Raw genomic sequence first — 24,405 nt, 5'->3', positions numbered from 1 at the left:
GATCATGACCTGAGCCGAAGGCAGCGGCTTAACCCACTGAGCCACCCAGGCGCCCAAGTCCTGTTCAGTTTCTTTCAACAATTTTTTATAGTTTTCTGTGTGTGTCTTTCTCTTCTTTTGTCAATGTATTCCTTAGTCTTTTATTCTTTCTGATGCTATAGTGAATGGAATTGTATTAATTTAATTTTCAGATTGTTCATTTACTGGTGTTTAAAAACACAACCAACTTTTGTGTATTGATTTTGTATCTTAAAACCTTGCTGAACTTGTATATTAATTTCTGTAACTTTTTTGTGGAATCCTTAGGGATTTCTATACATCATCTGTAAATAAAAATCGTTTTACTTCTTCCTTTCCTATTTGAATGCCTTTTATTTCTTTTGCTCATCTAACTTACCTGGTTAAAACCTCCAGTACGATGTTGAATAGATGTGGAGAGATCAGATATCTTTGTCTTGCTCTTAATCTTAGAAGAAAAATTTCACTTTCACCTTTAAGTATGATATTAGTTGTAGGTTTTTGTATATGTCTTTTTCAGGATTAGGAAGTTTCCTTTTATCCTTAGTTTTTTGGCTGTTTTTATCATAAAAAGATGAAAGATCTTGCAAATTCTTTACCCACATTTATTGAGATGTTTGTTTTTGTCCTTTATTCTATTAACATAGTGTATTGCATTGATTGATTTTCATATACTGAAACAGTCCTGCACTCCTTAAATAAATCCCACTTGGTTGTGGTGTGTAATCATTTGTAAATGTTGCTGAATTAAGTTTGCTAGTATTTTGTTCATAACTTTAATAGCTCTGTTCAATAGCACTATTTGTTGCTTTCTTTTATTGTGATGGCTTTGTCTGGTTTTGATACATTGCCATTTTATTTCTTAACACTTTTTTGATACTGTGCCATTTTAATCCTTTTACTTTCCTAAGATATTCTGTTGCTAAATAAATACGATTTTTCATTTTTCCTTAAAACATTCCACTTTCTGGATTTCTAGTTACTCACTGAAGGAAAGAGAGTGAAATTATGGAAAAGGAGAAAAAGTAAAACTATGAAACTAAAGCAAAGAAAGGCAAAAATACTCTCAGCATATCATGGACATGTATGATTGATCTCTAAGTAATTTTAACTTATTAACTAAATTCTGTGGCCTTGTCATAGGTTTTAAGACAGTTGACTAAAACTCCCCAGAGCTCTTTGGACTCCATTTTGTCAAAAGAGAACAAGGTGACTCTGGCCTAGATACACACACACACACACACACACACACTAAACCACCACTATGACCACCTCCATGACCACCACACCTCCTTTAAACTCACACTCTGCCAAATTTGGTCTGAGAAGAAACTAACATTTCACGACTGTAGAGCAGTAGCACTTATCTATTCTTTTTCATTTTTTAATATGAATATGTGGTTCATCGCCAGTGAGAGGACCAGGGCAGAGCCTAGTGAAATCATGCTGATAGTTCTCCTCCCACTCTGAACACATGGACATGGATAAAATCAAATTAAAAGAAACATCAAGGGGACACCTGGGTGACTCAGTGGCTTAAAGCCTCTGCCTTCAGCTCAGGTCATGATCTCAGGGTCCTGGGATCGAGCCCCACATCGGGCTCTCTGCTCCACGGCGAGCCTGCTTCCTCCTCTCTCCCTCTCTGCCTGCCTCTCTGCCTACTTGTAATCTCTGTCTGTCAAATAAATAAATAAATAAATCTTTTTAAAAAAAGAAACATTAAGAAAAATCTAGAAAGGAGTCTTATTATTCAAGGACAATCTTAGTCTGAAGGTTGGATTTCCATCCTTTTTCTTAGGGGTAGGAAATTAGGAAGGTAACTGACAAGAAAAACATTTGATTTTGAATTGGCTCTTCTTGTTCAGACACCTGGTTCTAGGCATACAGCTACAAATCATTCAAATGACAAAGCCTTGGGTAGTCATCTCAATTTGCCCTGGTCCAAAACCTACCAAGAACCCTCATTCTCCCCATGTCTTTGATCCAGTATCCTTTGGCATCATACAGTGGAAACAGAGTTCTCACCTAGACCCCTATACCAAATGACCAGCCCAACCACAGACCTTATAGCAGACCTATCGGTCTCTCCCTACTCCCAATAGGAGTAGACATGCTTGAAAACCCTTGGTGTTTTCAAGGTTCTCAACATTTTACTTTTGTCCCGGGCTGTGAAATACTTTGACTTGTGACAAAGTCTTCCTTACCTCTGCCTAATTGGACTTACTTTATTCTTCATTCTTTTAGGTCTTTTTAAAATTTTTTCTAAAATTAACATATAATATATTATTTGTTTCAGGGGTACAGGTCTGTGATTCATCAGTCTTACACAATTCATAGCACTCACCATAGCACATACCCTCCGCAGTGTCCATCACCCAGCCACCCCATCCTTCCTACCTCCCTCCCCTCCAGCAAGCCTCAGTTTGTTTCCTGGAATTTAGAGTCTCTTATAGGTTGTCTTCCTCTCTGGTTTCATCTTATTTCTTTTAGTTCTTTTTTAAAGATTATATTTATTTATTTATTTATTTGAGATACGGTATACGTGAGGAGGGGTGGGGGAAGGGCAGGGAAGTGAGGGAGAAGCAGACTCCCCACTGAGCAGGGAGCCCAATGCAGGGCTCCACCGCAAGACCCCAGGATCATGACTTGAGCCAAAGGCAAACACAACCAACTGAGCCACTCACTCAGGTGCCCCTTCATTTTTTAAGGTGGGAAGTTAGATAATTTATTTAAGACTTTTATTCTTTTCTCATATAGGCATTTAGTGCTATTGATTTTCATCAAAACATTGGTTTTAGCTGCATTTCAAAAATATTGGTATGCTGTGCTTCACTTACATTGAGTTTCAAATAATTTTTAATACCCTTTGATCTCTTGAGTCATGGATTGCTTAGGTGACTATTGTATTACTGATTTCCAAAAATTGGGGAATTTTTCAAGTAATTTTCTGTTGATGATTTCTGGTTTAATTCCACTGTGGTCAGAGAACATATCTTGCATGATTTGAATCCATTTAAGCTTATTGAGACTTGTTATACAGCCCAGAGGATGATCTGTCTTGGTAAATGCTCCATATGCACTCCAAAGTAAGATGCTTGTAAAGAATATGTTTGTGAAGTTTCTTATGTATCTATGATTTTTCTAAACATGACCCTTCCTTATTTTTTTCTTTTTCCTCCTTTTTTTTTCTGACTACAGCAAGTAATACCCCATTGGTTGCCTGCAGAGAGTAGAACTATGTGGTTTTTGAGCCATGTGAATGCATTCATTATTTTTAAAAATGGGTATTTATATTTTTAAAAAGTAAAAGGTGGTAACTGAACCATGGTGGTGGACCAGACCCAAAATCAATGATATATACAAACACCAACCAGAATGAATATAGTTAGGAAACCAGAGGTCATGAAGAATGCTTGGAAGAGTGAAAGAGGAGCCACTTTCAGACTGATAAAACCAGAGAACTTAAAAATACCCACAGTAGAAAGTCAAGCACACTCAAAGAACGTTCAAGAAAAGAGTCCATGAAATCAAAGGATAGCAGAAGGTCCTGGGAGGACTGTGAGATTAAAGAGTTACTCTCTGAACAACAAATCTGTTTTCTCCTGCTCTGCTCTGATCCTCCCTTAACCTTAACTTATTTTCAACAAAGGCACAGTGGTAACTGAACTGCTTTAATCTCTTTAAACTACACTCCAAAGACAGTGAATTACTTGACCAGAAAGGGAACCCAAGTCAGAGCAGGTCTGAGAAAACTGTGGACCTTCAAAGCAGAAGAGAAATGAAACAAAACACATCAACCTAGAAGAGAGATCCACTGAAGTCTTTCAGTGTCAGAGAAATGCCATGCTTTTGGCTTTGGGGATGGTACCTTTCCTAGTTGCAAGCCCCATGACATGTACTTCCAAAGGAGAAAACCACTCCTTAATTGATATATTCCATCCTCCCCATTCAGAGGAGAACCCTATTAGTGAAATGAACGTCACAACTATAAATCAGATCCATGCTAATTACCTAAGCTAATCAAATGAATCCTTCATTACTAAATATGAACGTGCAGTTTTAAGTATTTCAGGAAAGTCAAAGAGAAGATGATAAGCAGAAATACTTATATTTATATCTTACAGGAAACAGAAGAGATATTTACTGAAAATTCAAATTCACATTCTCAGAATTTTGGGAGACAATGGTTTCATAAAAACAGGCTGCAAGAAGGAAAGTACTTGGAAAACACACACATTATCCCAAAATTAAAAACACCAGGTACACAGCACAGGGTTGCCCTGACTCATCAAGCTCCAGCAGAACCTAGAACATTGCACTTGTGGCCCTCCCCTACCCCCTATCCCCAAACGGAAGCTTGCCCCCCCCTTCCCTGGACCCCATTTCCGGTCCGATCCCAGGGCTCGCCCAACATCCCAACGGACACTTCCCTGAAGTCTCAAACCGCCACTGCTTCTGCCTCTGGCCTCCCTTGCCGCTCAAGCTGGGAAATCTCCGAGGCCACCACCGCCGTCGGCCCCGCCGCTGCCCGCCGCGCAGCCCTCGCCTCCGCGCCACCTTCGCCTTCGCCCTGGTGCCCGGGCCGCCAGCCATGGCCACCCCGCTGCTCTCCCAAGTGCGCCAGAACTACCACCCCGACTGCGAGGCCGCCGTCAACAGCCAGATCAGCCTGGAGCTCTACGCCTCCTACGTGTACCTGTCCATGGCCTTCTACTTCGACCGCGACGACGTGGCCTTGAAGCACTTCGCCCGCTTCTTCATGCGCCGCTCCCGCAAGGAGACCCAGCACGCCGAGAAGCTGATGGAGCTGCAGAACCAGCGCGGGGGCCGCCTCCGCCTCCGCGACATCAAGAAGCCGGACCGCGACGACTGGGAGGGCGGCCTGAAGGCCATGGAGAGCGCCCTGCACCTGGAGAAGAGCGTGAACCAGAGCCTGCTCGACCTGCACCAGCTGGCCACCGACAAGAACGACGCCCAGCTGTGCGACTTCCTGGAGAGCCACTACCTGCACCAGCAAGTCGAGGCCATCAAAGAGCTGGGGGGCTATGTCACCAGCCTGCGCAAGATGCGGGCTCCGGAAGATGGCCTGGCAGAGTACCTGTTTGACAAGCTCACCCTGGGCGACAGCGACAAAAAGTACTGAGTTGGGACTGTTTTCCCCATAGCCCCAGGCCGCATGGTGACTCTGCCTGGTCACCATCCTGAGCATGCGTATTGCAGTATTGCTTCTGCAAAAGGTTCCAATTCTTTTTTCCCAGTTTTGCCATAAAAAAGTTGTTTGGTTTCAATAAATTTATTTGGCTCCTAAATTAAAAAAAAAAAAAGAGTCTCTGGTTGATTTGCATGCAAATCTTTCACCTTTTAGGTTTTAAAACAGGAATCCAGGAGTCCTTCCATCTCCCTAAGCCCATCCACATGCATCTCGGGATCTCGGGAGGTGGAGGGAGAAGATATTACATAGGACCCTGGAAAACACAAATAAGTCTTGCCTTTATAAATGATGTGGGGGCAAAGGGGTGGTGCACGGAGGTGGGTGGTCTGGGGCCCTGGTTGTTAGTGGGTGAATATGTATGGTAAAGGTATAAAAGGGGGTCACCTGGGTGGCTCAACGGGTTAAAGCCTCTGCCTTCCGCTCAGGTCGTGATCCCAGGGTCCTGGGATTGAGCCCCGCATCAGACTGTCTGCTGGGTAGGAGCCTGCTTCCCCCTCTCTCTGCTTGCCTCTGTGCCTACTTGTGATCTCTGTCAAACGGATAAATAAAATCTTTAAAAAAAATTTTTTTTTAAATTTTTTTTAAAGCATAAAAGAACATGGTCTACAATTTACAACGGTGATTGTCCCTATGGAAAAAGTGAAGAATGGGATTAGGCTGGTATTAAAGGGACTCAACTTTACTTGAAAACTGTTAGTTTATTAAAATACACAAGTGTTAACAATTGTTTCTTCTGGATAGCAACACTGGGATCTTAGAAACAGGAATGACACAATATTTCTTTGACAAGCTTGCCCTGGGCAATAGTAAACGTGTAACTGACACTTAGGCTGGCTTCCCATAGACAGGGGAGTGACTTGATAGGTCACCATTTTAGACATGCATACTGCCCTTACAAAATATCCAAATACAAAGTTCTCCTTCAATTGTACCCTTTCTTCTATTAACGTAGCAGGAGTATACAAAACCCCAAACTCCGTTATTAGAATGGCTGAAAAATGCAAGGTCAGGGTTGAAGCTCAAATTTGTGATACTGAACATGAAGTAGAATAAATTCCCCCCAATGTTAAGCCAGTGAGTCTGGCTGCTTCGTCGAATGCAGCCAGTGGGCAAGAGCTGAAGCTGGGAGGCCAATCAGGAGAGCCTGCAGCAGATCCAGTGAGAGACCTCAGTGGCTGAGCTGGACCGAAAGCTACAGAAAAGGTGACAGACACAAATTCTAGTCGGATTTGGGTGAATCAACAAGATTTGCTCATGGACCGCAGGTCAAGAATGAGAAATAAGGAAAATAATCCAGGCCCTGGTGTTTGCACTCGAACCCCTGAGTTGACGGTGATGCTAGTTATTAACTGGAGGATGTTTGCTGGGGGACATGCGGGGAGGGGAAAGCATGTCATGTAAAATCTGGAGATGCCTATTAGATATGCCAGGGGCACTGCCAGGCAGGGGGTCAGAAAAATGAATCTGGAGCTCAGGTGGGATGTCAGGTTGGAAATAAACATACGAGAGACATCAGTCCCAGACGGTGTTGAGGTCATGGGCCTGGATAAGCTCCCAAGAAAGAGTGTGGAGAGAGCGTGGCACAGTCAACCTCATGCCCAGGCAGCTACGGTTAGAGGATGGGTTGAGGTGTTCCAACCCCCAGAGGGCTGCTGGCCCCACCCTGACCATTATCTCTTCCAGACTGTGACCGTGTGTGCCCATCCCCAGTGTCCCCAAATCAGCCTGTTCCTGGTGTAAGTGTGGTTTCAGGTTGCTCCTTTCAAGATGTAGAGAGCAGTTAGCCTATTACCTTGTCCTCATGGCTATTAGAAGGAAATTACTTCCCAGTTTTATTTTTTATGTATTTAAAGATTTTTGTCTATTTATTTGACAGAGAGAGAGCCAGAGAGCACAAGCAAGGTGGGGGCATGGTAGAGGAGAAGCAGGCTCCCCACCGAGCAGGGAGCCTGATGCAGGACTCAATCCCAGGATGCCGGGACCATGACCCGAGCCTAAGGCAGACACTCAACTAACTGAGCCACCAGGCACCCCTACTTCCTAGTTTAAAGGGGGGAAAAAAAAGATTCCTGGAGGAAATGCTGAATCTGTTTTTTTTTCCCTTTCTTTCTGTTTTCTGGGTAGAAAAATTATTTCTCAGTAAAAACATTTCCCAAGGAAATGACAGCGCTGCTTCTCCATGGATTTTTTTGTGTTTCTCTTCAACAACTCAGCTTCTTTTTCTGTCCACAGTATTTGACCAAATGAAATCTGTACCCGTATAAATGCTAAGGTTGTCCTTGCCCAGGAAGAATACTCAGAACATGTTTCTTCTGTACCAGGCTGGTTACATAGATGAAGGTTAAAATTTAGATTTTGCATGCCTTATCAAGGACACATGGCTAGCTTAGCCTCTTTAAAGCTTGCAGATTGCTTTGAACATTTCCTAAAATATGAACAAGCTTCACTACACCATAATTACCTTTCACATTTCACCGTGACTATGCTTTAATACTTTCTTTAAAATGAGGATTATGTCCCTTTAAGTTTCCAGAAAATGCTCTTGCCCCTTTCCTCTTCTTAGTCAAACTCAATCCTTTCACACTTTCTTTCTCTGCCTCCTTGGAGGACCTTGAATAAATCGTATGTTTGATCTCACATACGTATGAGACCATATATACATCGTGTGTATGATCTCGGATCATACATTCAGGTGTTGACCGATGCTCTCCTCTACATATGAGGAAGCATAGGGTGAGCAATAATATATGAGTGCTTAAAAACTATAAATCAAGGATCCTTCTTACTTTCCTGTTTTGAAGAAGCAGTTGGTGTAGTGGCTTCTTAAGTTCATGTTGCCTGGGTTCATATCCCAGCTTAACCACTAACTAAATTGGGTGAATTGGGGCATATTACTTAACTTTTTCCTGCCTCCGTGTCCTCCCACGTAAAAGAGGGATAATAAAAGTGTCAACCCCACTGGTTTGCTGAGAAAACTAAATGAGTTAATATTTTTAAATGCTTACGTAAGTGTTTCTAAGTTCTTCGTGGTGTTGTTCCTTTGAGAAGATTTCACATCTGTACTTTGCCACTGGGGGTCTCTCTTGCATTTCAGCCAACTGGGTCATTCTGCATACCAAGAAGGAAAAATCCTTGCTAGCTGCTTGGCAGTCAGGTCCTGCCAGGATTCAGGATAGCAGATCACTGTTTTCACTGCCCTAAACTCAGGTCCAAGCCTGAAGGTGTGTTTTGCTGCTTCAAACACCCTACAGCTTTTTTTTTTTTTTTTTTGCTTATTCTTCCCAAACCCAGGTTGCCTGAGTTTCTCTTTCCAACTTAACTACATTCCATTCCTCAGAGGTGGGAAAGAAAACATAAAGTGCTAAACTTGATCCCACCATCATCTTGGTGTGTGACCTGAACTGGAGAGCAAGGGGTGTATTGGGAGGGAAGAAGAGCAAAAGGGCTACTGATAATACAATAATTAAACTTGATAAATCGCTTTAGCACAGAGGTTCTCAAACTTTGTTGCACATTAGAAACATGTGGAATGTTTGGAAATCTCAATATCCAGTCCACATCCCAGGCCAAATACATCAGCCTCTGGGGCAGGACCTGGACATTCTAGGCATGAAAACCAGATCAAGCTCCTTACTACCCAAAGTGTGGCCCTCTGACCAACAGGTCAGTGTCATCAAAGAGCTTGATAGAACAGAGAGGCACCCATTCAATTACCTGTTTTCTGTGGTTACGTTTGCACTACAAGGGCACAGTCAGTAGTTGTAACAAAGACCATAGAGCCTACAAAGCCTAAAACATTTACAGAAAATCTCTACCAGCCCATGTTTTATAGTAACTTGCCACAGGCCCTAAAATTCATCTAACTCTTCCAAATATTTTAAACTTTTCGCCTGCTTTTATGCATCTGTTTGTCTTTTTCTGTTTTATTTTCTCTCAGTTTCAATCAATACTCTGGAATGCTTTGGATGTATACAATCTTTTATAATACTATAAATATTGCCATTGTCACCTATCAGACTGACATCTTTGTGTATTTCAGCAAGTCAAACTGTGGGCTTTCTTTGTGTCTTCCGTTTTGCCAGTCCCTCAATGTGCCTTTGTTAATTGAAGGCCATCAATCATCCTGCTTCTGGGAGCATCGGAGTGGAACAGTGCCTGACTAGCCCTTTTGACTGATTCTCCATAATCACATAGTCATCACAGAGGCTGTTTAAAGTATACTCATTTTTAAGTTATTGCAATCTATTCCAATCATTTTTCCTACTGTGAGGCATTTAAATTTCATTAATATGCAGAACTACTGCCTTGCCTGAGGAGGAATAGATTCTTTCCCTTTTATCTGTATTTCAGTGTTTATTTTTTGTAATGTTGCTTTTGGTTTATAATTTATTACATATGACATTAACTATGTCACACACAACAAGATTTATTCTCTTTTTTCCTGTGCGATAATTCTCCGTGCATTATTTTTTTTTCTCCCAAAGTTAAATTCTTCTATAAAGTTTATGGAGAAATAAAAGTTTCAATTTAAAATATATTTCAGATCTATAAATTATAAGATAAACCTAAATTAAGACATTCTAGGAAAGGAGCATTCATGCCATTTGTGAATTTCTGGGCCAAAGAGCCATTCTTTCAACAAATTATATTGAATTCTGTGATGTGTGCTTCACTATACTTGGCACTGGCAATATAAGGTGACTAGGGAACACGCCCCAAAACACAGAATGGTGGAAAAGACAGAGGAATAAGTAATAAAATACTCTAATCTATTTGGGTAAGATCTAAAAGAGGAAGACACGCAAGGTGCTCTATGAGTCCAGGAGAAAAAAGTAGTCTGAATTTTACCTGGGACTTAGGAAATACCCACTGTGGAGGTAACACTGAGTCTTGAAAGATGAATTGGGAGTTCTTCAAGTAGAGAAGAGAGGGAAGGGTATTTTAGCCCTTTGCTTTACAGTCAAATGCTCTACTCCTGAGCTATACCCCAAGTTTATTTGCTTTAAAGAAGCCAATTGAGAGGAAAAGGCTATAAATTTAGGAGTGGAAGGGGCTACGGTTAATGAAAGGAGACCCAGAGGAGGGGTCTCCTTTATAAAGTAGATTTACTTTATATAGGAGGAAGGATGGATTTTTCTTTTAAGAAACTCTATAAAAACTCTTCTCTCAGAAGTAATCAATGACTTAGTAATTAACATCTCCATAGGTCTTTATTCAGCACTTGTCCTGCTTAATCACTCTGTAGCAATTCCTGTCTTTTCAAGATTTACCTATGATATATCTGTAAAGAAATATACAGACCTGACCACTGTTGGGGAGGAAAATTTTTTTTCCACACTTCTAAGTTCTATGGCTGGTCAAACAATTAAAAGGACATAAAACAGATTAACAGGAGAAAAACAAATTTGGTTTCATACATATGGGATTCCCAAAGATACAAGGTTCAGAAGTATCCAGATAATTGAGGTTTATATAAAATGTAAGAATGAAAGGGGGTTAGGAGGCTAGAGATAAAAAAGAGGAGGAAGGCCATTCACAGCAAGGCAAAGAAGCTGTTTGGAAAACAAAGGTTACCCTGTTAAGCAGATAAATTTCTTAGTAAAAAGGTATCTCTAGTAATAGCTCTTTTCCTAGTACAAACAGGCAGGTAAAGAGCTTTCCCTAAATCTCCTGGGTTTTGACTGCCTTTAATTCAAAATAATCCTTATGCCAAGGAGGCATATTTTGGGATGGCAGATTCTGTTCCTCTTCCCCACCCTTTTAGATTATGCTGCTGACCTTCAACTCTTTTTTTAAAGATTTTATTTATTTGACAGACAGAGCAGCAGGCAGAGAGAGAGGAGGAAGCAGGTTCCCCATGGAGTAGAGAGCCCGATGTGGGGCTCGATCCCAGGACCCTGGGATCATGACCTGAGCTGAAGGCAGAGGCTTTCACCCTCTGAGCCACCCAGGCGCCCCTCAACTCTTATTTTATATATATACTCCCCTTGAGTTCAGCCACATCCACAGCCATTGTTGGTATCTCTAACTCTCTCTTTCGATTTCTCTCTTCTCCCAGATGCTTTTCTTGACTACGAGACTAGCACAGTTACCTGTGAAACATCTTCGTATGGATGTTCTCAGAAAACTCAGACTTAACGAGTCTCCAGATGAACTCATTGTCCCTTCCCCAAAAGCTCCCTAGATTTGCCACACCTTCCCATAGTCTTACAAAATAAACTTCAGAATTACCCTAGACTTCTGGCTCTTACTCAGTCTGGACATATTGATTTCTCTCCTTTCCATGTGTTCCTCTCCTCACGCACACACCCCCCCACCATCTTTTTCGTCCCTAATAATTTTTCCCCACCTAACAATTTCTATAATCTCTGAACCTGTCAGGATTCTTGGTAGCATATCACAAAATCTGACTCTGGCTAATAAAAACAGAAAAGAGTTTTTTTAGAATGCTGCCTGGAACATATTGGAAAGGCTATAGAAACTTGACCAGAAAATTAGAAGCATCATAGTGTTTTAAAAAAAAATCCAACCAAATAAACTTGAAGAACTAATTGGCTTTACTAAATGACTTGTGAATTGGGAAGCACCTCATCAAGTAGAGGGAAGCTCCAAAGGGTTACAGAAAGGAAAAGGCTTTTTTAAAGACAAGACAAGGAAGTCATAAACAGAAAAGGGAATATTTTGGGTGAGATTATCTACCTTTGGGGACAAAAGAAAAGGGTCTTAGTAGGTCAATTACTTCATCTTCCTTCAGAATATGAAGAGTGTCCATGTAAAAGTCAACCATATTGGTATTGACCAGAGAATTGCTGACTCACTGGTTAAGAAGACATTCCTGAGGGAGTTTGAAAGTGCAATTAGGTTAGGTATTAAGACCTAGTGGGGTGACTTGGACTAACCAATGCCATTTGGAGCCTGTCGTTTCTTTGTAATAAAAAGTGGAGCTTTGTCTCCCATCTGTTGTGACATTTTTCCTCAAACACAAAGAATGCTCAGATGTTGGACTGTCCAAAATGATAAACATACAATCTAGTTCTTCTAGTCCTCTTTTAATAGATGTTGTGATCTGCCCAGATCAACTTGATCCACCAAGAAACCCAAACCTCCAGCTGTTTGTGAGTACACTGCAGCTGACAGCATATACCTGTGACCTTCTCAGAAAGACTGACCTTGACTAACTGGGACAACCAAGGACAGAATCATAAACACTTGGACCCTTTGCCCTGTCTCTGCAGTGAGATTTATGCTGAGAATCTCTGTTCTGTATCAAGCCAAGGTTATATTTTGTATGAGGTTATATCCTTGCTTGGCTCTTCCTCTTCCCTATTCTGCTTCCCTTAGCCCTGTACAGATTTCTCCTGAATATACACCTTCAAATAATCCCTGTCTTGGGCTCTGTTTCTGGGAAACCCAACCTAAGATTCACCCTTAGACAGAGTTGACCACCCTCTCTTTTATATTATCAAAATTCCTATTGATTTCTTTTTAATGGCACTTACTACTGTGTCTGACATTTTTTTTTTTCACATGTGTACATCCCTTAATAGTGTAGGAGCCAAGGGCATGTGCCCCAAGATGGACCACTTTGGCATGAAGATTATTTTGAGTTACAAGCAACTGAAACCCAGAAGATTCAGGAAAAGCTCTGTATCCCTCCCTCAACTGCCTAAATGTACATTGGAAAGGACAGCCTGTACTAGATATTCCTCTTTACCTACAAAACTTACCTACATAATAGGGCAACTGTAGTTTCCTGGATATCTCCTCTCACCTTCCTGCTAATGGCCTTCCTCTTCCCTGTATCCTCAGATGCCTATCCCTCTCTTGGGATATGAACTCAAGACGTTCATTTAAATTTCATATTGCCTGACTATGTTTGGAATTTCATGTCTGTGTGGATTTCCCATATATACAAAACTAAATTTGATTTTCTCCTATTTTTCTGTCCTATGTCAATTTGATCCTTAGCCCAGCTAGGACAGAGGAAATTTCTTCCTCCCCAGCAGTAGGCTAGGAAATCTTTAAGTGCAGAAAATGGATCTTTTTCCCCTCTCCTTAGACCCTAGCATATATGTAATGGGGACTTTTAAAAATGGTGAGGTGAACAACTTAGTTGAAAATTAAGGCCAGATCACAGTGGACTAAAGGATGAGTAGAAATGAGATAGTGGAAACAATAAATATAGTGGTAGGCTATTTGTTGCATGTCTAGTCCAACACATCAGCAAAGGACCAACCAATTCCTCCATTGTGCATACACTACCTACACACACACAAACATTCTAGGAAAGTCTTATACTCAAGGTCCAGAAATTCTATTTTTATATCCCCAAATATTCAAGAAAGTGATAGGTCTATCTACAGAAGTGATTACTGCAATAGTTTCTTAATCAAATTTTGTCACTCTGCTGAATATTCATCACTTTTTAAGATCATGCCTTTGATGGATTTTTTAAAAAAATGAATTCATTACAAAGAAGCAGAAGAAATACCTTATATGGCCTCCAGAAAATAATTCAAGTATTCCAAATTACACTTAAGAATTATTTTCTATTTGTGCTAGAGTTGAGGAGATAAATAAATCAGCTTTTTTTTTTGTTTCCTTCTTGTGTCAGAAACTAATTAACACATAAGACCCAAGAATCAAAGAGATAAGGTTAAAAATATCATCTTTGTTACTTCAAGATTGAACTGCAGAATGAAACTGAATGTATGGCAATAATGGATCCACCAAAACCTCTTCCCTAACAACACATTCAAGAATGTAGTTTCCCACTTGCAGGTGGAGATCATTTCCTGGGGAACTCATCACATGTAGTTTGTAAGAGTGTGTGAGTCCCTTGGACAAATTGAATGAGAGAGAGAGGAAGAGAGAGAGAGGAGCTGTAGAGCCACATCGTGTTAGCTGGGTCTTCTGGGAGGCCAACTCTGAGACACAGAAATCCAAAACCTTTTAAGGACTGGGCAGTAAATCCTGTGAATGATAAAACAGGGAGGAATTGGAATCTGGCCACGTGTGTGTATGTGATGTTTGCACAATGGAGGAATTGGTTGGTCCTATATAGGTTGTTCAGAAAGGGACTTTGGGGGGTGTCTGGGTGGCTCACTGGGTTAAAGCCTCTGCATTCAGCTCAGGTCATGATCTCACGGTCCTGGGATCGAGACCCTCATCAGGCTCTCTGCTCGGCGGGGAGCCTGCCTCTCTGACTACTTGTGATCTCTGTCAAATAAATAAAATCTTTAAAACAAACAAACAAACAAAGACTTTGGCAGACAGGCTTTAGGGTACCAGTCATAATCCCTGTCTTTGGGAGCTACTGCGCATACAGCCTTTGCTGATGTGTTGGTCTAGGCAGCCAGTTTTGTGCCATGGCACCTCTGTCTTCCCTGTAAGTTGCCCAGCCCATTTTGACTCAGTGCCTACTTGTAGAATCATTCACTGTTGTTGTCTCACCTATTGCCCCTCAGTTCACCCAGAAGATTGCAGCTTCAGTGAACAGTTCCTTGTTGCCTTACTCACCAGATGTTTCTTAACTTGAGCGTCTGTATTTTCCTGACTAAGGGCATTCTCTGGCTACAAGAATATTCTAGGTACACTTGTGAGGTAGGCCAGAAGTACCAAGAAATTTATTGCCCTAGGAATATCTCCTGATTAATAAAGGATAGAAGTTGGTGGGTACATCCCCAATTTCCTCACTCTCTTGGAAGGACAGTTTTGTTTTGTTTTTTTTTTTCCAAGATTATATTTATTTGTCAGAGAGAAAGAGAACACAAGTGGGGGAAGTGGCAGGCAGAGGGAGAAGCAGGCTCCCTGCTGAGCAAGGGCCTTGATGCGGGACTCCATCCCATGACCCTGGGATCATAACCTGAGCCAAAGGCAGATGCTTAACTGACTGAGCCACCTAGGCATCCCTGGAGGGACAGTTCTGTAGTATAATCTACAGAGTCTTTCAGAGGGTCCCCAGCAGAACTGAGTTCCATAGCAATAACCCACTTATTAGCAAATCTTTTTCTTCTTTTAAAAACTTTTTATTTAAATTCAATTAGCCACCATGTAGCACATCGACAGTTTCAGATGTAGTGTTCAATAATTTATTAGTTGCATATAACACGGCATGTTGTGTATAACATGGCACATGACATCATGTGCCCTCCTTAATACCCATCACCCAACTACCGTAACCCTGCCTCCCCTTGGCCACCTCCCATCCAGCAACCCTCAGTTTGTTTCCTAGAGTTAAGTGTCTCTCATGGTTTTTCTCCCTCTCTGAGGACTTCCAATTCAGTTTTCCTTCCCTTACCATTATCCTGTGCTGTTTCTTATATTCCACATATGAGTGAACCATATTATAACTGTTTTTCTTTGTTTGACTAACTTCACTCAGTGCAATCCCTCCAGTTCCATCCACACTTATGTAAATGATAAGTATTCATCCTTTCAGATGGCTGAGTTACATTAGCCTTGTGTGTGTGTCACATATCCTTTATCCATTGTCAATGGACACCTCAGCTCTGTCCATGGTTTGGCTATTGTGGACATTGTTGCTATGAACACTGGGGTATAGGTGCCCCTTTGGATCGCTATATTTGTATCTTTGGGTTAGATACCTAGTAATGCAATTGCTGGGTTATAGAGTAGCTAGCCTATTTTAACTTCTTGAGAAACCTCCATATTGTTTTCCAGAGTGGCTACACCAGCTTGCATTCCCACCAACAATGTAATAGGGCTCCCCTTTCTCCATATCATCACCAACACTTGTTTCCTATCTTGTTAATTTAAGCCATTCTGACTGGTGTAAGGTGGAATCTCATTGTGGTTTTGATTTTTATTTCCCTGCTGCCAAACGATGTTCAGCATTTTTTCACGTGTTTGTTGGCCATTTGCAGGTCTCCGCTGGAGAAATATCTAGTCATGTCTTCTGCCCATTTCTTGACTGGATTCTTTGTTTTTGGGGGGGATGTTGAGTTTGATAAGTTATTTATAGATTGTGGCTACTAGCCCTTTATCTCATATGTCATTTGCAAATATCTTCTTTCATTCTGTATGTTGCCTTTTAATTTTGTTGACTGTTTCCTTTGCTGTGCAGAAACGTTTTATCTTGACAAAGTCCCAATATGTTTATTGCTTTTGTTTCCCTTGCCTTAGAGAAGTGTCTTGCCAGGAATTGCTGCAGCTGCAGTTGAAGAGGTTGCTGCCTGTGTTCTCCTCCAGGATTTTGATGCATTCCTATCTCACATTTAGGTCTTTCAACCATTTTGAGTTTATCTTTGTGTATAGTGTAAAAAAAAAAAAAAGACCAATTTCATTCTTCTACATGTAGCTGTCCAATATTCCCAGCACATTTATTGAAGAGACTGTCTTTTTTCCATTGGATATTTTTTGCTCCTTTTAAAAAAAAAAAAGATTTTTATTTATTTATTTGACAGAACAGAGATCACAAGTAGGCAGAGAGGCAGGCAGAGGGGGAGGAGGAAGCAGGCTCCCTGTTGAGCAGAGAGCCCGATGCAGGGCTCCATCCCAGGACCCTGGGATCATGACCTGAGCCGAAGGGAGAGGCTTTTAACCCACTGAGCCACCCAGGCGTTCCTATTTTTTCCTCTTTTGTTGAAGATTAGTTGACCAAAGAGTTGAGGGTCCATTTCTGGGTTCTGTTCCATTGATCTGTGTGTCTGTTTTTGTGCCAGCACCATACAGTCTTGATGATTACAGCTTTGTAATATAGGTTGAAGTCTGGCATCGCAATGCCCCCAGCTTTGGTTTTCTTTTTCAACATTCCTTTGGCTATTTGGGGTCTTTTCTGGTTCTATACAAACTTAAGGATAATTTGTTCCAGCTCTGTGAAAAATGATGATATTTTGATAGGGATTGCATTGATAGTGTAGATAGCTCTGGGAGCATACACATTTTAACAATATTTTTTTGTTCCAGTTCATGAGCATGGAATGTTTCTCCATTTCATTGTGTCTTCCTCAAATTCTTTAATAAATGTTCTATAGCTTTTAGAGTATAGATCATTTATCTCTTTGCTTACATTTATTCCTAGGTATCTCATGATTTTTGGTGCACTTGTAAATGAGATTGATTCCTTAATTTTGCTTTCTTCTGTCTCATTGTGTATAAAACTCAACAGATTTCTGTGCCTTGATTTTATATCTTGCCACATTGCTGAATTCCTATATGAGTTCTAGCAATTTTCGGGTGGAGTCTTTTGGGTTTTCTTCTTGCAGTATCATGTCATCTGTGAAGAGTGAGAGTTTGACTTCTTCCTTGCCAATTTGAATGCTTTTTATTTCTTTTTGTTGTTGGATTGCTGAGGCTACGACTTCTAGTACTATCTTGAACAACAGTGGCAAGAGTGTTGTTTTCCTGACCTTAAAGGAAAAGCTCTCAGTTTTTCCCAATTGAAAATGATAGTCACTGTGGGCTTTTCATAGATGGCTTTAGTGATATTGAGGTATGTTCCCTCTCTCTTTACACTGTGGCGAGTTTTAATCAAGAAAGTATGCTATATATTGTCAAATGCTTTTGCATCAATTGAGAGGATCATATGGCTCTTGTCCTTTCTTTTATTAATGTGATGTATCACACTGATTGACTTGTGAATATTGAACCACCCTTGCAGCCCAGGAATAACTCCCACTTGTTGGTGGTGAATAATCCTTTTAATCTACCATTGGATCATGTTGGTTTAAATCTTGGTGAGAATTTTTGCATCCATGTTCCTCAGGGATATTGGTCTGTAATTCTCTTTTTGATGGTGTCTTTGTTTGGTTTGGGGAATCAAGGTAATGCTGGCCTCATAAAATGAGTATGGAAGTTTTCCTTCTATGTCTATGTTTTTGAACCAGCTTCAATAGAGTAGGTATTATTTCTCCTTTAAGTGTTTGATAGAATTCCCCTGGGAACCCATCTGGCCCTGGACTCTTGTTTTTGGGGGGAGGTTTTTGATTACTGCTTCAATTTCTTTGCTGGTTATTGGTCTGTTCAGATTTTGTATTTCTCATGTTTCAGTTATGGTAGTTTATCAGTTTCCAGAAATGCATCAATTTCTTCTATATTGCCTGATTTGTTGCATATAGTTGCTCATAATATGTTCTTAAAATTGTATTTCCTTGGGGTTGGTCATGATCTCTCCCTTTTCCTTCATGATTTTATTAATTTGGGTCCTTTCTCTTTCTTTTTGGTAAGTCTGGCCAGAGGTTTATCGATCTTATTCTTTCAAAGAACCAACTTCTAGTTTTGTTGATCTGTTCTACCATTCTTTTGGTTTCTATTTCATTGACTTCTCCTCTAATCTTTATTATTTCTCTTCTCCTGCTTGGTTTAGGTTTTATTTGCTGTTCTTTCTCCAGCTTCTTTAGCTATAAGGTTAGCTTATGTATTTGAGATTTTTCTAATTTTTTTTAAGAGAGGCTTGTATTACAATGCACTTCCCTCTTAGGACCAGCTTTACTGTATCCCAAAGGTTTTGAACAGTTGCATTTTCATTTTCATTAGTTTCAATAACTTTTAAAAATTATTCTTTAATTTCCTGATCGATCCGTTCATTTTTAGTAGGATGCTCTTTAACTTCCATGTGTTTGAGTTCCTTCCAGATTTTCTCTTGTGATTGAGTTCAAGTTTCAAAACACTATGGTCTGAAAATAAGTGGGAAATAATTCCAGTCTTTTGGCATTGGTTGAGACCTGATTTGTGACCCAGTATGGGATCTATTCTAAAGAATGTTCCATGTGCACTCAAGAAGAATGTGTATTCTGTTGCTTTAGAATGGAATGCTCTGTATATATCTGTGAAGTCCATCTGGTCCAGTGTGTCATTCAAAGCCCTTGTTTCCTTGTTGATCTTCTGCTTAGATGATTTGTCCACTGCTGTGAGTGGAGTGTTGAAGTCCCCAACTATTATCGTAATATTATCAATGTCTTTCTTTAATTTGGTTATTAATTGATTTATATAGGTGACTGCTCCCAAGTTAGGGGCATAAATAATTATAATTGTTAGATTTTCTTGCTGTAGACCCTTAAGTATGATATAGTGGCCATCTTCATCCCTTACTACAATCTTTGGTTTGAAATCTAATTTGTCTGATATGAGAATTATTACCTCAGCTTTATTTTGAGGTCCATTAGTATGGTAAATTGTTCTCTACCCCCTCACTTTCAGTCTGGGGGGGTCTTTTTATCTAAAATGAGTCTCTTGTGGGCAACATATGGATGGATGGGTCTTGCTTTTGTATCCAATCTGATATCTTATGTCTTTTGATGGAAGCATTTAGCCCATTTACATTCAGAGTAACTACTGAAAGATATGAATTTAGTGACATTTTATCATCTGTGAAGTCTCTCTTTCTGTAGATCATCTCAGTTTCCTTCTGGTCTATGTTACTCTTGGACTCTCTCTTCACTTACAGGATCCCCCTTAATATTTCTTGCAGGGCTGGCTTGGTGGTCACATATTCTTTCAGTTTCTATTTGTCATAGAATTTCTTTATCTCTCCTTCCATTCCAAATGAAAACCTTGCTGCATAAAGTATTCTTTGCTATATGTGTTTCTCATTTAGTACCCTGAAGATAACATGCCAGCCCTTTCTGGCTTGTTGGGTCTCTGTGGATAGGTCTGATGCCAATCTAATATTCCTGCCCCTGTAGGTTTGTCTCAAGCTGCTTTCAGTATTTTCTCTTTATCTCTGAAATTTGCAAGCTTCACTACTATGTGTTGGGTATTGATCTATTTTTTATTAATTTTGGGAGGGATCCTCTCTACCTCTTGGACTTGAATGCCTGTTTCCTTCCCCAGATTAGGGAAGTTCTCAGCTATGATTTGCTCAAATATATACCTTCTGGCCCTCTTTTTCTTCTCTCTCAGGGACTCCAATAATTCTTTTTTGTTGTTGTTGTTTATTTTTTTAAGATTTTATTTATTTATTTGACAGACAGAGATCACAAGTAGGCAGAGAAGCAGGCAGAGAGAGAGGAGGAAGCAGGCTCCCTGCCGAGCAGAGAGCCCTATGCGGGGCTCGATCCCAGGACCCCGGGATCATGACCGGAGCTGAAGGCAGAGGCTTTAACCCACTGAGCCACCCAGGTGCCCCAGGGGACTCCAATAATTCTAATACTGTTTTGTTTTATGGCATCTCTGTTTTCTTGAAACCTCCCCTCAGGATCCATTAGTTGTATTTCTCTCTTTACCTCAGCTTCCTTCCTTTCCATCAACTTGTCTTCTATGTCATCACTTACTCCCTCTCCTCCCTCATTTACCCTAACTGTTAGAGCATCCAATTTAGAATGCATGTCAGTTAGAGCATTTTTAATTTTGGCCTGATTACATCTCATTTCAGCACTAAGAGACTCCCTAGTGTCTTTTATGTTTTTTTCAAGCCCAGCTAGTAACTTTATAATCATTATCCTGAAGTCCAGCTCTGACATTTTACTTATATTCAAATTGATTAGATCTGTGGCAGAGTATTAGTTCTGGTTCTTTCTTTTATTGTGAATTCCTCCCTCTATTCATTTTGTCCAGAGAAGAATGGATGACTGGGTAAGCAGAATCAAAAATATCAACAATGACCCAAGCAAAATAGAGAAATCCAAAGAGGTCAGAAACCATAAAAGAAAAGAAAATAGGGCGCCTGGGTGGCTCAGTGGGTTAGGCCACTGCCTTCGGCTCAGGTCACGATCTCAGGGTCCTGGGATCGAGTCCCATATCGGGCTCTCTGCTCAGCAGGGAGCCTGCTTCCCTCTCTCTCTCTCTCTGCCTGCCTCTCTCTCCGTCTACTTGTGATCTCTCTCTGTCAAATGGATGAATAAAATCTTTAAAAAAAAAAAGAAAAAAAAAGAAAGAAAAGAAAAGAAAGGGAAAGAAAAAAGTGGGGGGTGGATATAATTTCACAGGATGGATGAAACAAGATGATCCACTTGGTCCTGAGTGTACTTTTCTGTGTCTTAGAAGACACTAAATCCAAAAATTGTAAACAAAGCAAAACTTATATAAATACAAAAATAAATTTAAATAGAGAGAAAGGAAGTAAAAAATGAATATATCTATAAAATGTAAATGTAAAAATTGAAAATTGAAAAAGGACTTAAAAAACCAAAGAGTTGATAAAATAAGAAAATAGTTGAAGAGGAAAAAAAGAGAGAAAAGAAATGAAAATTTTAAACTGAAAGATAAATCAATCTTGAGAAAAAACCCTCAAATTCTATATAATATTTTTCCCTAGCACTGGAGTTTTATAGTCCTGTGTGGCCTGTAAACTTGTTGTTCACATATTCTTCCAGCTGGTCTTCTTGGGGGAGGGTCTGCTGCACTGAGTCTCAAGTATCTTTGTCTGGGCAGAGTTGGACCATCCCTTGCCAGGAGGCTGGGCTCAGTGTAAGCTGTTTTTGGTTGCTCTGTGTGGCTTTTGTTCCCCAAAGGCTTTCCTACCTCTTTAGAGGATCAAAATAAAAGTTGCTGTGCTTTGGTTTCCAGCCCCTGAACCAAAAGAATCATAGTCTCCTTGCTTTAGTAAATCCTCAGGGATAAGCTGTCTTCACTTTTGTGTGCGCTAAACTCTGCAGACTCGTATGGTGTGTGCCCAGACTGATCCTCCTGGGGAAAGATGGAGGGTCGCTGCTTTCCTGTCTTTTGCAGGGCCACCGCACTGAAAGCTGCCCCCTAGTCATGCATGCACCTGCTCCACTCCTCCCAGGGGAAGGCAGAGTCTCCCTGCATTCCTGTCCTTTGCAGGGTCCTCACACAGAGAGCCGACACCTGATCAGGCTGCAGCTCCCGGTTTATGGTGAACAGAGCTGAGAGCCCCCTCCTGAGCTTGCTGACCATAACCAGTTTCCCTGCTGCAGTGCTTGGGAACTCTACCAGCTCAGGTACCCCCATTCTTTCTCTGACTCTGGGTATCCTGAGATTATACTGTCCCACCTAGGATTCTGCCCTGCTTCACCAAGTAAGCACCTCCAGACAGGGATGTCTCTCACTAGAGCAGATTTCTAAGGGTTCTGATTTTGTGCTCTGGGACTATATCACTTTCCAGTAGCTGGCTTATGGAGGCTCCCTCCCCCCACTATTTATCTTCTGATATATGCCCTCAGATTCACTTCTCTGCCTCTTCTACTTTTCAAAAAGTGGTCGCTTTTCTACTTGTAGAGCTACAGCAATTCTTTTCTTATATCTCAGATTAAATTCATGGGTGGTCAGAATTATTTGATAGTTATCTACCTAAATTCAAAGGATCAGATGAAATGAGGTCCCCTACTCGTCCATCAACTTGCTTTACTTCTTTCAACAAATCTTTTCCTGGTTTCCCCACTCTTTTCCCTTTCTATGCTTCCCAGTATCACTCTGAAAATTACTTCTACACAAACCCTTTTCTCAGGATCTACTTTTGGAAGAACTCAAACTAAGACCCCACCCCTGGTCCTACCAGACTTTCCTTAGGAAAATTTTTTTAAAAAAGTGAGTTGGTGAGAAACAGAAAGAAGCAGACATATGGAGTGCAGATAAGTCAAAGAAGTTATGGAGCTTTATGGTAAAGAAGCAGGAACTCTTATGTCTGTCTCCAGAAAGGCCTTGAATACAGAACAACTCTCTAGTTACAGCTCCTACGAGACCCAGTCCCATGCCCATGAGCTTGCCTGCTGCTAGTTTAAGTATGTTTCTGTTCCTTGCAAGCTAAATAGCCTTCACTTGACCAGAAGGCCAAATAAATTCAAGCTTGTTCCAAATATGTCTCTTCATATCAGATTATTTTCATTTGTAATGGAGAAACTAGATAGCTTGTAGCTTCATCATTAATGACAGCCCTTCTTAACCATAACATTCTAAGATGTGGTAGAAGCTCTGGTCCCAGCAGGGACTCATTATTAAATAATTCTGAAGTTTAGGGGTACCTGGGTGGCTCAGTTGGTTAAGCCACTGCCTTCAGCTCAGGTCATGATCCTGGAGTCCCGGGGTCGAGTCCCGCATCAGGCTTCCTGCTCGGCAGGGAGTCTGCTTCTCCCGCTGACCTCTCTCCTCTCATGCTCTCTCTCTCAATAAATAAATAAAATCTTTAAAAAAATAATTCTGAAGTTTAAAAGGTAGTCCTGGAAACATTTGTATAGAGAACAACTTGTTCATTTAATTTGATTCTTGTTATTTCCAAACAGGCCCTGAAGAGGGTAGAATTTCTTATTTCAAATCCCATAGTCCCATATAACTTTACTTTTTTTAGACAGCTTGGTGATCACTAATTAAAAATATTTTTGTCAAGTCAATTTTTAAAAATTATTCTGTTATTCCAGCTTAGTAAGAGAAAGTGCAGGGCATACGAGTGGGTGGCAGGTAGAACTTCCACCAGAATGTGATTACCCCTCTGAGGAAGACAACTCCAACCATGTTTTTAAAAATCCCTTCTATTCTAATTACCTCAGCAGAGGAGAGAGAAGAAGAACTGAGCAGAAAAAGGAGATCCCTGAAACTACAGTCAGATCCTTGGAAAATACATTCCTTGGGTCATTATTATTGCCTATTCCATAAGTCGGCTAAAATAGATAAGATTAGGCTTGTTAGCAAATATCTGCACAACCAATCAATAAAGAGCTCAGATTGTGCAGACCAGTTTCATCCAGCTTGAGTGTTTTCAGATTTTGAGATAATGATTTGTGAGTTCCTATCCTCTAAAGGATATCTACACAGTATGGCTTCCTAGGAAAAAAAACTCAGCAGGCCCCAACAAGGACTGCCATGAAAACATTGCAGACTGCATAGTTTGGCAAGAGGAGGCCTGCAAAAACTATACAGTCTGAGACCCTTGGCATGGACCCTAGTTTCAGGCCTGAATCACACTGGCTGGCCCTGCAAAGAACCATATTTAACCTTATCTCATGCCAAGTCTTTATCTAGTGCAGGTCACAGAGGGATTTTAGGTACCTCCTTTCATGTAGACTTTCTTGCTCCTCATGTTGTGCTGAACTATCCTGCTAAGAAACCTGGAAGACCCTGCTAAGAAACCTGGTACTAACAAAGATGTTAGTACCAATAATGGATAAACCGATACTATGGGCACCTGGGTGGCCAAGAAAAGCTAAGAACTAGTCCATATTAAAGAAGGCTAAATACTCTAGTTTCTCTTCAGATCATATAAATCTTTCATCTTTTAAAGGAGGCTAGAGGGACATGACAACTACATGCAATGCATAAAT

The 24,405-nt window shown here is 40.7% G+C and overlaps 1 protein-coding gene across 2 annotated transcripts in view; it reads left to right on the top strand.

Moving 5' to 3' along the window:
• The window catches only part of PRRG1 (proline rich and Gla domain 1), a 250,258-nt gene extending 245,070 nt beyond the window's left edge, over positions 1–5,188 (top strand). For both annotated transcript variants that reach the window (XM_059384961.1, XM_059384962.1), the window contains exon 4: positions 4,502–5,188. In XM_059384961.1, coding sequence (XP_059240944.1) covers positions 4,502–5,161 — 660 coding nt within the window. In that variant the 3' untranslated portion in view covers positions 5,162–5,188. The remainder of the gene's footprint in view (positions 1–4,501) is intronic.
• The last annotated feature ends 19,217 nt before the right edge of the window (positions 5,189–24,405 follow it).

Source organism: Mustela nigripes, chromosome X (assembly GCF_022355385.1).
Source record: "Mustela nigripes isolate SB6536 chromosome X, MUSNIG.SB6536, whole genome shotgun sequence".
In the NCBI taxonomy this organism is placed as follows: domain Eukaryota; kingdom Metazoa; phylum Chordata; class Mammalia; order Carnivora; family Mustelidae; genus Mustela; species Mustela nigripes.
The sequence above is the reverse complement of the archived record's forward strand: the minus strand, read 5'-3'. Positions and strand labels throughout refer to the sequence as shown.